The sequence below is a fragment of the Oncorhynchus clarkii genome, chromosome 8 (genome assembly GCF_045791955.1).
Source record: "Oncorhynchus clarkii lewisi isolate Uvic-CL-2024 chromosome 8, UVic_Ocla_1.0, whole genome shotgun sequence".
Lineage (NCBI taxonomy): Eukaryota > Metazoa > Chordata > Actinopteri > Salmoniformes > Salmonidae > Oncorhynchus > Oncorhynchus clarkii.
In genome coordinates this window covers 5,658,386-5,670,553 of record NC_092154.1, presented here as the reverse complement: position 1 = coordinate 5,670,553, position 12,168 = coordinate 5,658,386, and the positions used below count along the sequence as shown (strand labels likewise).

The 12,168-nt window shown below is 45.6% G+C and overlaps 1 protein-coding gene across 1 annotated transcript in view; it reads right to left on the bottom strand.

Annotated features, from left to right (window-relative positions):
* Positions 1-333: 333 nt before the first annotated feature.
* Positions 334-12,168, bottom strand: part of LOC139415476 (uncharacterized) — a 23,180-nt gene continuing 11,345 nt past the window's right edge. Inside the window, exon 4 of the mRNA XM_071163570.1 lies at positions 334-890. Within this exon, the coding sequence (XP_071019671.1) occupies positions 771-890 (120 nt within the window). The 3' untranslated portion in view covers positions 334-770. The remainder of the gene's footprint in view (positions 891-12,168) is intronic.

The window sequence follows — 12,168 nt, the reverse complement described above, 5'->3', positions numbered from 1 at the left end:
CTTGATCTCATTCAGACTGAATCTTGATCTCATTCAGACTGAATCTTGATCTCATTCAGACTGAATCTTGATCTCATTCAGACTGAATCTTGATCTCATTCAGACTGAATCTTGATCTCATTCAGACTGAATCTTGATCTCATTCAGACTGAATCTTGATCTCATTCAGACTGAATCTTAAAAAAAACTTCAGACTGAATTGCTGGTGGACGGCACCATTGAAAGACATAGGATAAAACAACGTAGCTCAATCTACACCAGAGATCGACAAGTCACGTATGCTGACAGCGCTCGTCTTGACGACCCCACCACCAGAGTCATTAAATCACAACCTTTTTTTTTTCTCTTTAAATATAGACCAGTGTGAAACATCGAGATACGTGGAGTTTTGCCAGTTCAGAAAATACATTGGAAGCTTGTCAAGTTCGTGGTTGAGTGAGTGAGTAGAAGTTCACCATAAAGTCTTCTCTTGAAGGGACCTCTCTCATCTATATATAAAAAAAAAAAATTATAATAATTGTTTTATATTTTACAGTTATTTTAGAAAATATCTGTCTTCTAACAGCATGGCTGAGAGAGAGAGAGAGGGACGGAGAGATGATTCTAGTCTCCATCCAGCAGGAACCAGTTCTTCTCTTCTTCATCTTTGATTTAAAAAAACAACAAAAACAACAAAAAAGGAATCCAAACCCGTGTCCCGTCATACAGTGGCATCTAAAAGGGGGGGGGGCCCTCAGACGGGTGGAGAGTTTTTTGTGAGAGGTACTCCCTCATCTCTCCTGTCCTCTCAGACGGGGAATGGCAGGAGGCCCTCTGTTAAACAGGAAGCCATAGAGGGCCATCGTGAGATGCATCCAGACTGGCAGGACATCCCTCTGATGCCGCAGGAACTGTGAGGAAGACAAGAGAGCGGGAGGAAGATAAATATCAAGCAGAATTAGTTCTATAGTTTTTTTACATAGTGCCTTACAGTAACCTGTCCACCACCATAACCATCATCACAGACGTTGCCATCAGCAACAAGTTATTGGAAACCACAGATGACACCGTCTGTGGTTCTTCCTGAGTTCAATATGACATCATGGTTGAGGTGAAATAACACAGTAACCGGTGGTAAACCAGCTGTCTAGACCAGACACAACACCGGAGCAGATCTGATATTTCCACAACAGCAGTTCTGTCTCAGTTATTTTTGTGTTTGGTGTGCAACAGAACTGGGCTCTGTCACTAAGGGCTGTCTTAGAGCCCGCAAGGAGTGAACAAGTTACTAGTCTCCCTCCTCCCCTCCCATCTCCAGGAGCAGCATCTATCCCGCCACTAAAGCCTCACTTCCTCCCCTCCAGGAGCTGCATCTATCCCGCCACTAAAGCCTCTCTTCCTCCACTTCCTTCCCTCCAGGAGCTGCATCTATCCCACCACTAAAGCCTCTCTTCCTCCACTTCCTTCCCTCCAGGAGCTGCATCTATCCCACCACTAAAGCCTCTCTTCCCCCTCTTCCTTCCCTCCAGGAGCTGCATCTATCCCACCACTAAAGCCTCACTTCCTCCCCTCCAGGAGCTGCATTTATCCCACCACTAAAGCCTCTCTTCCCCCTCTTCCTTCCCTCCAGGAGCTGCATCTATCACACCACTAAAGCCTCACTTCCTTCCCTCCAGGAGCTGCATCTATCCCACCACTAAAGCCTCTCTTCCTCCACTTCCTTCCCTCCAGGATCTGCATCTATCACACCACTAAAGCCTCTCTTCCTCCACTTCCTTCCCTCCAGGAGCTGCATCTATCCCACCACTAAAAGCCTCCTCTTCCTTCCCTCATCTCTGTTCAAGCGCGTCTCCTGTTGGCTTTCTAACTGAAAAGTCAAGCTGGGTATTTCAGCAGGTTGCATAAGCATCAGTCATACTGTCTGTCTCACTCTCTCCAGAGTAGTTGTCTGTCTGTCTGTGTCTCTCTCCCTCTCTCTCTCTCCACAGAGTAGTAGTCTGTCTGTGTGTTTCTCTCTCTCTCTCTCCACAGAGTAGTTGTCTGTCTGTGTGTCTCTCTCCCTCTCTCTCTCCACAGAGTAGTTGTCTGTCTGTCTGTGTGTCTCTCTCCCCACAGAGTAGTAGTCTGTCTGTCTGTGTGTCTCTCTCCCTCTCTCTCTCTCCACAGAGTAGTAGTCTGTCTGTGTGTTTCTCTCTCTCTCTCTCCACAGAGTAGTTGTCTGTCTGTGTGTCTCTCTCCCTCTCTCTCTCCACAGAGTAGTTGTCTGTCTGTCTGTGTGTCTCTCTCCCCACAGAGTAGTAGTCTGTCTGTCTGTCTGTCTCTCTCCACAGAGTAGTAGTCTGTCTGTGTGTCTCTCTCCCTCTCTCTCTCCACAGAGTAATAGGCTGTCTGAAATTAGTTGAACCAGTGCTACTGAACACAAACCTAATTGAGCGTCTTAATGTTATGTTGCAGTGCCTGTTTTACTCCCACGAGGCCAGTGGAGAAACTGCTTTCACTGTTTATTTAGACCATTGATTACAATAAGCACCTGTTTTGATGCCATTTTAAAATGTTCTGTAACAATGGGTGTACATTTTTCCCAGAATGCAATATAAAAAAAGGGGATGGATTCCAAGGCAGGAATTTGTCCCTCAGATACAGAAAGTATTTCATACCCATCTACCTCATAATGACAAAGTGAAAACATGTTTTAAGAATTTTTTGGAAATTGAAATACGGAATTATCTAATTTCCTTAATCACAACCCCTGAGTCAATACACGTTAGAATCATCTGTGGCATTGATTACAGCTGTGAGTCTTTCTGGGTAAGTTTCTACGAGCTTTGCACACCTGGATCATACAATATTTGCACACTATTCTTACAAAAAAAAAATATTCAAGCTATGTTATAAGTTGGTTGTTGATCATTGCTAGACAGCCATTTTCAAGTCTTGCCATAGATTTTCATGCCAATTTAAGTCCAAACTGTAACTGGGCCACTCAGGAACATTCACTGTAGTCTTGGTAATCTACTCCAGTGTAGATTTAGTCTTGTGTTTTAGGTTATTGTCCAGCTGGAAGGTGCATTTGCCTCCCAGTGTCTGTTGGAAAGCAGACTGAACCAGGCTTTCCTCTAGGATTTTGCCTGTGCTTAGCTCTATTCCGTTTCTATTTATTTAAGAAAAAGCCACCACCATGCTTGAAAATATGGAGAGTGGTACTCAGTTTTGTGTTGGATTTGCCCCAAACATGACGCTTTATATTCAGGACATGAAGTTAATTTCTTTGCCACATTTCTTTTGCAGTTTTACCTTGGTGCCTTATTGCAAACAGGATGCATGTTTTGAAATATATTTTTTATAAGCTTCCTTCTTTTCACTCTGTCATTTAGGTTAGTATTGTGGAGTAACTACAATATTGTGGATCCATCCTCTGTTTTCTCCTATCACAGCCATTAAACTCTGTAACTGTTTTAAAGTCACCATTGGACTCATGGTGAAATCCCTGAGCAGTTTCCTTACTCTCCGGCAACTGAGTTAGGAAGGACGCCTTTATCTTTGTAGTGACTGGGTGTATTGATACACCATCTAAAGTGTAATTAATAACTTCACCATGATCAAAGGGATATTCAACATCTGCTTTTTTTAAAAACCCATCTACCAATAGGCGCCCTTCGCTAGGCACTGGAAAGCCTCCCTGGTCTTTGTGGTTGAATCTGTGTTTGAAATTCACTGCTCGACTGAGGGACCTTCTAGATGTATGTGTATGTGTGGGGTACAGTTTTGGAAAACCTCCCTTATCTTTGAGGTTGAATGTGAGGAACAGAGATGAGGTAGTCATTACAAAAATCATGTTAAACACTATTATTTCGCACAGAGTGAGTTCATGCAACTTATGTGTCTTGTTAAGCACATTTTTACTCCTGAACTTATTTAGGTTTGACATAACAAAAGCATTGAATACTTATCGAACTCTGATTTGTAAAAAAATGTTGAAAAACATAATTCCACTTGGACATTATGGGGGCATTGTGTGTAGAGGCCAGTGACACACATCTAAATGTAATCCATTTGAAATTCAGGCTGTAACACAACACAATTAGGAAAAAGAGTTTAATTAAAGTCCAATACTTTCTGAAAGCTTTCTTGAAAGGAACAACAGTGAAGTGCTTCATTTTCAGTCACACTTGGTGTGTGTGTGTGTGGTCACACATGGTAACCAAATACAATAAGGACTTGTCTACTGCCCTCCTAAAAACAGATTGGTAACACCTAAACCCCCTCCCCCTGGCCCTCCCCCTCCCTCATCAAACATTAGTTTTTATTTTAACCTTTATTTAACTAGGCAAATTCTTATTTACAATGACAGTCCTACCGGGGAACAGTGAGTTAACTGCCTTGTTCAGGGGAAAGAACGACAGATTTTTACCTTGTCATCTTGGGGCATTTTAACCCAACAACTTTTTGGTTACTAGCCCAACACTCTAACCACTAGGCTACCTGCCAAGTTAGACATGATAGCACCTTCGACAGACAGACAGACTTGACAGCTAATTGGAGCTAAACATTAGCTCACACAGCCTCACGTCATGTGGAAGTGTGTGACAGAGGCCACACAGAAACAGTGTGGATGTCACGTGTCCTGAGCAGCAGATCCTGTGTTTCAGCACTACTGCGACAGGCTTTGTGTTGACAATATTATCAGATCTTTCCAAATAAAAACAACTGTCTCTGCTGTCTCTTTTAGATAAAAGCCCCTCTTATCTCTCTCTGTCGCGCGCGCACGCACACACGCACACACGCACACGCACACACGCACACAGACACACAGACACACAGACACACAGACACACAGACACAGACACAGACACAGACACAGACACAGACACAGACACAGACACAGACACACACACACACACACACACACACACACACACACAGACAGACAGACAGACAGACAGACACATCCAGCCAGAGGGGGTAATCGTCACGTTACTGGCAGTATCTGTAGCTAGTGAGTCACAGTTCTATTTTTAGTTCCTCTTATAAACAGCCGGCACAGATCTACCCAGAGTCAGAAGTAGCTCTCACACGCTGAACACTACACATCCTCCGTATCTCTTTGTCTGTCGAACTCTCGCTCTCCCAAACTAACAGACTGATAATCAGTCAGCCACACCTCACCTTAGCAAACAGACCCCATGCATGGCCTAATACTTACACCACAGATAAGGAAGGGTACAAGATATCCCCCCTCCCAGGGTTTTTACTCATTAACAGAGGAATGTTTAAAGAAAAAAAAAGAGTTGAATTTAGTTATTTTTCAAGTGGACACTAGTACCTACCCACCGCCCCATTGTGTAAATGTGCTTCTATGAAACTATGCAAATGATTCCCTCTTCCTCACAATAGAGGTGACTACGCTGTAATGATTGAGGTGTGATAGCAGAGACAGTGTGGTGTGATAGCAGAGACAGAGTAGTGTGTTAGCAGAGACAGTGTAGTGTGATCGCAGAGACAGTAGAGACAGTGTAGTGTGTTAGCAGAGACAGTGTAGTGTGTTAGCAGAGACAGTGTGGTGTGATAGCAGAGACAGTGTGGTGTGATCGCAGAGACAGTAGAGACAGTGTAGTGTGTTAGCAGAGAAAGTGTAGTGTGTTAGCAGAGACAGTGTGGTGTGATAGCAGAGACAGTGTAGTGTGATCGCAGAGACAGTAGAGACAGTGTAGTGTGTTAGCAGAGACAGTGTAGTGTGTTAGCAGAGACAGTGTGGTGTGATAGCAGAGACAGTGTGGTATGATAGCAGAGACAGTGTGGTGTGATAGCAGAGACAGTGTGGTGTGATAGCAGAGACAGTGTGGTGTGATAGCAGAGACAGTGTGGTGTGATAGCAGAGACAGTGTGGTGTGATAGCAGAGACAGTGTAGTGTGATAGCAGAGACAGTGTAGTGTGTTAGCAGAGACAGTGTGGTGTGATAGCAGAGACAGTGTGGTGTGATAGCAGAGACAGTGTGGTGTGATAGCAGAGACAGTGTGGTGTGATAGCAGAGACAGTGTGGTGTGATAGCAGAGACAGTGTGGTGTGATAGCAGAGACAGTGTAGTGTGATAGCAGAGACAGTGTGGTGTGATAGCAGAGACAGTGTGGTGTGATAGCAGAGACAGTGTAGTGTGTTAGCAGAGACAGTGTGGTGTGTTAGCAGAGACAGTGTGGTGTGTTAGCAGAGACAGTGTGGTGTGTTAGCAGAGACAGTGTGGTGTTTTAGTAGAGAGAGTGTGGTGTGTTAGCAGAGAGAGTGTGGTGTGTTAGCAGAGACAGTGTGGTGTGTTAGCAGAGACAGTGTGGCGTGTTAGCAGAGAGAGTGTGGTGTGTTAGCAGAGACAGTGTGGTGTGTTAGCAGAGACAGTGTGGTGTGTTAGCAGAGACAGTGTGGTGTGTTAGCAGAGACAGTGTGGTGTGTTAGCAGAGACAGTGTGGTGTGATAGCAGAGACAGTGTTGTGTGATAGCAGAGACAGTGTGGTGTGATAGCAGAGACAGTGTAGTGTGTTAGCAGAGACAGTGTAGTGTGTTAGCAGAGACAGTGTAGTGTGTTAGCAGAGACAGTGTGGTGTGTTAGCAGAGAGAGTGTGGTGTGTTAGCAGAGAGAGTGTGGTGTGATAGCAGAGACAGTGTGGTGTGATAGCAGAGACAGTGTGGTGTGATAGCAGAGACAGTGTGGTGTGTTAGCAGAGACAGTGTGGTGTGATAGCAGAGACAGTGTAGTGTGATAGCAGAGACAGTGTGGTGTGTTAGCAGAGACAGTGTGGTGTGTTAGCAGAGACAGTGTGGTGTGTTAGCAGAGACAGTGTGGTGTGTTAGCAGAGACAGTGTGGTGTGTTAGCAGAGACAGTGTGGTGTGTTAGCAGAGACAGTGTGGTGTGATAGCAGAGACAGTGTGGTGTGATAGCAGAGACAGTGTGGTTTGATAGCAGAGACAGTGTGGTGTGATAGCAGAGACAGTGTAGTGTGATAGCAGAGACAGTGTGGTGTGATAGCAGAGACAGTGTGGTGTGATAGCAGAGACAGTGTGGTGTGATAGCAGAGACAGTGTAGTGTGTTAGCAGAGACAGTGTGGTGTGTTAGCAGAGACAGTGTGGTGTGTTAGCAGAGACAGTGTGGTGTGTTAGCAGAGACAGTGTGGTGTTTTAGTAGAGAGAGTGTGGTGTGTTAGCAGAGAGAGTGTGGTGTGTTAGCAGAGACAGTGTGGTGTGTTAGCAGAGACAGTGTGGTGTGTTAGCAGAGAGAGTGTGGTGTGTTAGCAGAGACAGTGTGGTGTGTTAGCAGAGACAGTGTGGTGTGTTAGCAGAGACAGTGTGGTGTGTTAGCAGAGACAGTGTGGTGTGTTAGCAGAGACAGTGTGGTGTGATAGCAGAGACAGTGTTGTGTGATAGCAGAGACAGTGTGGTGTGATAGCAGAGACAGTGTAGTGTGTTAGCAGAGACAGTGTAGTGTGTTAGCAGAGACAGTGTAGTGTGTTAGCAGAGACAGTGTGGTGTGTTAGCAGAGAGAGTGTGGTGTGTTAGCAGAGAGAGTGTGGTGTGATAGCAGAGACAGTGTGGTGTGATAGCAGAGACAGTGTGGTGTGATAGCAGAGACAGTGTGGTGTGATAGCAGAGACAGTGTGGTGTGATAGCAGAGACAGTGTAGTGTGTTAGCAGAGACAGTGTGGTGTGATAGCAGAGACAGTGTAGTGTGATAGCAGAGACAGTGTGGTGTGTTAGCAGAGACAGTGTGGTGTGTTAGCAGAGACAGTGTGGTGTGTTAGCAGAGACAGTGTAGTGTGATAGCAGAGACAGTAGAGACAGTGTAGTGTGTTAGCAGAGACAGTGTAGTGTGTTAGCAGAGACAGCAGAGACAGGGTAGTGTGTTAGCAGAGACAGTGTAGTGTGTTAGCAGAGACAGTGTAGTGCGATAGCAGAGACAGTGTAGAGTGATAGCAGAGACAGTGTGGTGTGATAGCAGAGACAGTGTGGTGTGTTAGCAGAGACAGTGTGGTGTGATAGCAGAGACAGTGTAGTGTGATAGCAGAGACAGTGCAGTGTGCTAGCAGAGACAGTGTAGTGTGCTAGCAGAGACAGCAGAGACAGTGTAGTGTGCTAGCAGAGACAGTGTGGTGTGTTAGCAGAGACAGTGTAGTGTGTTAGCAGAGACAGCAGAGACAGTGTGGTGTGTTAGCAGAGACAGTGTGGTGTGTTAGCAGAGAGAGTGTAGTGTGCTAGCAGAGACAGTGTAGTGTGTTAACAGAGACAGTGTAGTGTGATAGCAGAGACAGTGTAGTGTGATAGCAGAGACAGTGCAGTGTGCTAGCAGAGACAGTGTAGTGTGCTAGCAGAGACAGTGTAGTGTGCTAGCAGAGACAGTGTAGTGTGATAGCAGAGACAGTGTAGTGTGTTAGCAGAGACAGTGTAGTGTGTTAGCAGAGACAGTGTGGTGTGTTAGCAGAGAGAGTGTGGTGTGATAGCAGAGAGAGTGTGGTGTGATAGCAGAGACAGTGTGGTGTGATAGCAGAGACAGTGTGGTGTGATAGCAGAGACCGTGTGGTGTGATAGCAGAGACCGTGTGGTGTGATAGCAGAGACAGTGTGGTGTGATAGCAGAGACAGTGTGGTGTGATAGCAGAGACAGTGTGGTGTGATAGCAGAGACAGTGTGGTGTGATAGCAGAGACAGTGTGGTGTGATAGCAGAGACAGTGTGGTGTGATAGCAGAGACAGTGTAGTGTGTTAGCAGAGACAGTGTAGTGTGTTAGCAGAGACAGTGTAGTGTGTTAGCAGAGACAGTATGGTGTGTTAGCAGAGACAGTATGGTGTGTTAGCAGAGAGAGTGTGATGTGTTAGCAGAGAGAGTGTGGTGTGATAGCAGAGACAGTGTGGTGTGATAGCAGAGACAGTGTGGTGTGATAGCAGAGACCGTGTGGTGTGATAGCAGAGACAGTGTGGTGTGATAGCAGAGACAGTGTGGTGTGATAGCAGAGACAGTGTGGTGTGATAGCAGAGACAGTGTAGTGTGTTAGCAGAGACAGTGTAGTGTGTTAGCAGAGACAGTGTAGTGTGTTAGCAGAGACAGTGTGGTGTGATAGCAGAGACAGTGTGGTGTGATAGCAGAGACAGTGTGGTGTGATAGCAGAGAGAGTGTGTTGTGATAGCAGAGACAGTGTGGTGTGATAGCAGAGACAGTGTGGTGTGATAGCAGAGACAGTGTAGTGTGTTAGCAGAGACAGTGTGGTGTGATAGCAGAGACAGTGTGGTGTGATAGCAGAGACAGTGTGGTGTGATAGCAGAGACAGTGTGGTGTGATAGCAGAGACAGTGTAGTGTGATAGCAGAGACAGTGTAGTGTGCTAGCAGAGATAGTGTGGTGTGCTAGCAGAGACAGTGTGGTGTGATAGCAGAGACAGTGTAGTGTGATAGCAGAGACAGTGTGGTGTGATAGCAGAGACAGTGTGGTGTGATAGCAGAGACAGTGTGGTGTGATAGCAGAGACGGTGTGATAGCAGAGACAGTGTGGTGTGATAGCAGAGACAGTGTGGTGTGTTAGCAGAGACAGTGTGGTGTGATAGCAGAGACAGTGTGGTGTGATAGCAGAGACAGTGTGGTGTGATAGCAGAGACAGTGTGGTGTGCTAGCAGAGACAGTGTAGTGTGTTAGCAGAGACAGTGTAGTGTGTTAGCAGAGACAGTGTAGTGTGTTAGCAGAGACAGTGTAGTGTGTTAACAGAGACAGTGTAGTGTGATAGCAGAGAGAGTGTGGTGTGCTAGCAGAGAGAGTGTGGTGTGCTAGCAGAGACAGTGTGGTGTGATAGCAGAGACAGTGTGGTGTGATAGATAGATAGATCTTAACTGACTTGCCAAGTTAAATAAAAATGTACATATCGATCAACGGAATGAAGCTTGAGAGCGAGCGGCCGACTGTGTGAATGTGTGGGAGTGGGAGCGCTGGAACAGGCACAGACTGGGAGAGAGAGAAAACAAGCACGGAATATTGACTCACCCAAGTAGAGTTCTTCTTACCAGTTATCTATCATCCTATCTAATTAAAAAAGACTTGGCATTAAACCGAGAGAAGGAAGCTAGATAAGATAGCTAGCTAGGCTAGGCGAGGCGAGGCTAGGCTAATTCAGGCTACATGACAAAAGCTTCTCCCCGCATGACAAAAAACGCAATTCAAATGTCTAAGATATGACCGCATCGGTCCATGAACCCCAAACCGATCTAAATCTACACTGAACAACAATATAAACGCAACATGTAACCATTTCAAAGATTTACAGTTAATATAATTGTATTATTTTTAACCTTTATTTAACTAGGCAAGTCAGTTAAGAACAAATTCTTATTTTCAATGACGGCCTAGGAACAGTGGGTTAACTGCCTGTTCAGGGGGCAGAACGACAGATTTGTACCTTGTCAGCTCGGGGATTCGAACTTGCAACCTTTCGGTTACTAGCCCAACGCTCTACCACTAGGCTACCCTGCCACCCCATATAAGGAAGTCAGTCAATTTAAATAAATTTGCTTATGCTAATAACATAACCCCACAACTTTGACATCAGCAAACCACTCACCCACACGACGCAATACACGCTTTCTGGCCGGTACAGTTGAAACTGGGATTCATTAATGAAGAGCTTCTCCAGCGTGCCAGTGGCCAAGACCCTGGTGAGGACGACGAGCACGCAGATGAGCTTCCCTGAGACGGTTTCTGACAGTTTGTACAGAACTTCTTCGGTTGTGCAAACCCACAGTTTCATCAGCTGTCCGGGTGGCTGGTCTCAGACGATGCGGCAGGTGAAGAAGCTGGATGTGGAGGTCCTGGGTTGGCGTGGTTACACGTTGTCTGAGGATGTGAAGCTGGATGTGGAGGTCCTGGGTTGGCGTGGTTACACGTTGTCTGAGAATGTGAAGCTGGATGTGGAGGTCCTGGGCTGGAGTGGTTCCACGTTGTCTGAGGATGTGAAGCCGGTTGGACGTACTGCCAAATTCTCTAAAACGATGTTGGAGGTGGCTTATGATAGAGAAATTAACAATCATTTTTCTGGCAAAAGGTCTGGTGGACATTCCTGCAGTCAGCATGCCAATTTTTTTTGTGTGACAAAACTGTACATTATAACGTGGCCTTATATTTTCCCCAGCACAAGGTTCACCTGTGTAATGATCATGATGTTTAAATCAGCTTTCATGATATGCCACACCTGTCAGGTGGATGGATTATCTTGGCAAAGGAGAAATGCTCACTAACAGGGATGTAAACAAATTTGTGCAACAACATTTGAGAGAAATAAACTTTCTGGGATCTTTACCTTCACATGTTGCGTTTACATTTTCTGTTCAGTTGTAGCATGTGGCATCGGTTCAAATCAGATTTACTCAAACGTTTTGCTTGTATTACATTCTTTCTACCTTCCCGAAAATACCTCATATTTTGTGACAACTGATGCGTTCACTACTTCAGTGGTTGATGTCTAGTCTCCCTTATGGCTCAGATCAGGTGCCTACATATATATATATACTACAGACACCATAGACATCCTTCAAAAAACACACAAACACACGTCAGTGTTTATGTTCATCAACGATTGTCTAGTACAGCGTCCATGATTCATATCATCGATTGGACAGTCTATTTTGGTTTATATGTTGTTTTTTTTTAATGGTAAATGACTCGGCAATATGGTAGTTCTAATTCCCGTTGTATTTTTGACATAAACGTCAGCTTCAACTGAGAACAAGTGTTTATTATTATTTTTATTACACAACAGTCAGCTCAGAGAGGCCCAGCTCAGAGAGGCCCAGCTCAGAGAGATCCAGCTCAGAGGCCCAGCTCAGAGAGGCCCAGCTCAGAGAGGCCAAGCTCAGAGAGGCCAAGCTCAGAGAGGCCCAGCTCAGAGAGGCACAGCTCAGAGAGGCACAGCTCAGAGAGGCCCAGCTCAGTGAGGCCCAGCTCAGTGAGGCCCAGCTCAGTGAGGCCCAGCTCAGAGAGGCCCAGCTCAGAGAGGCCCAGCTCAGAGAGGCCCAGCTTCATTCTGTAATCAAACCGAATCGCACCTAATCGTTTCAAACTAAAAACGTGTGGTTCCTGTATCGTATCCCGTGTATCCAGATACGTACAGAATCGTCTTGATAGGGAAAGACGAACATATCTCATAGTTGTTGAAATTGTTAACAATCTAAG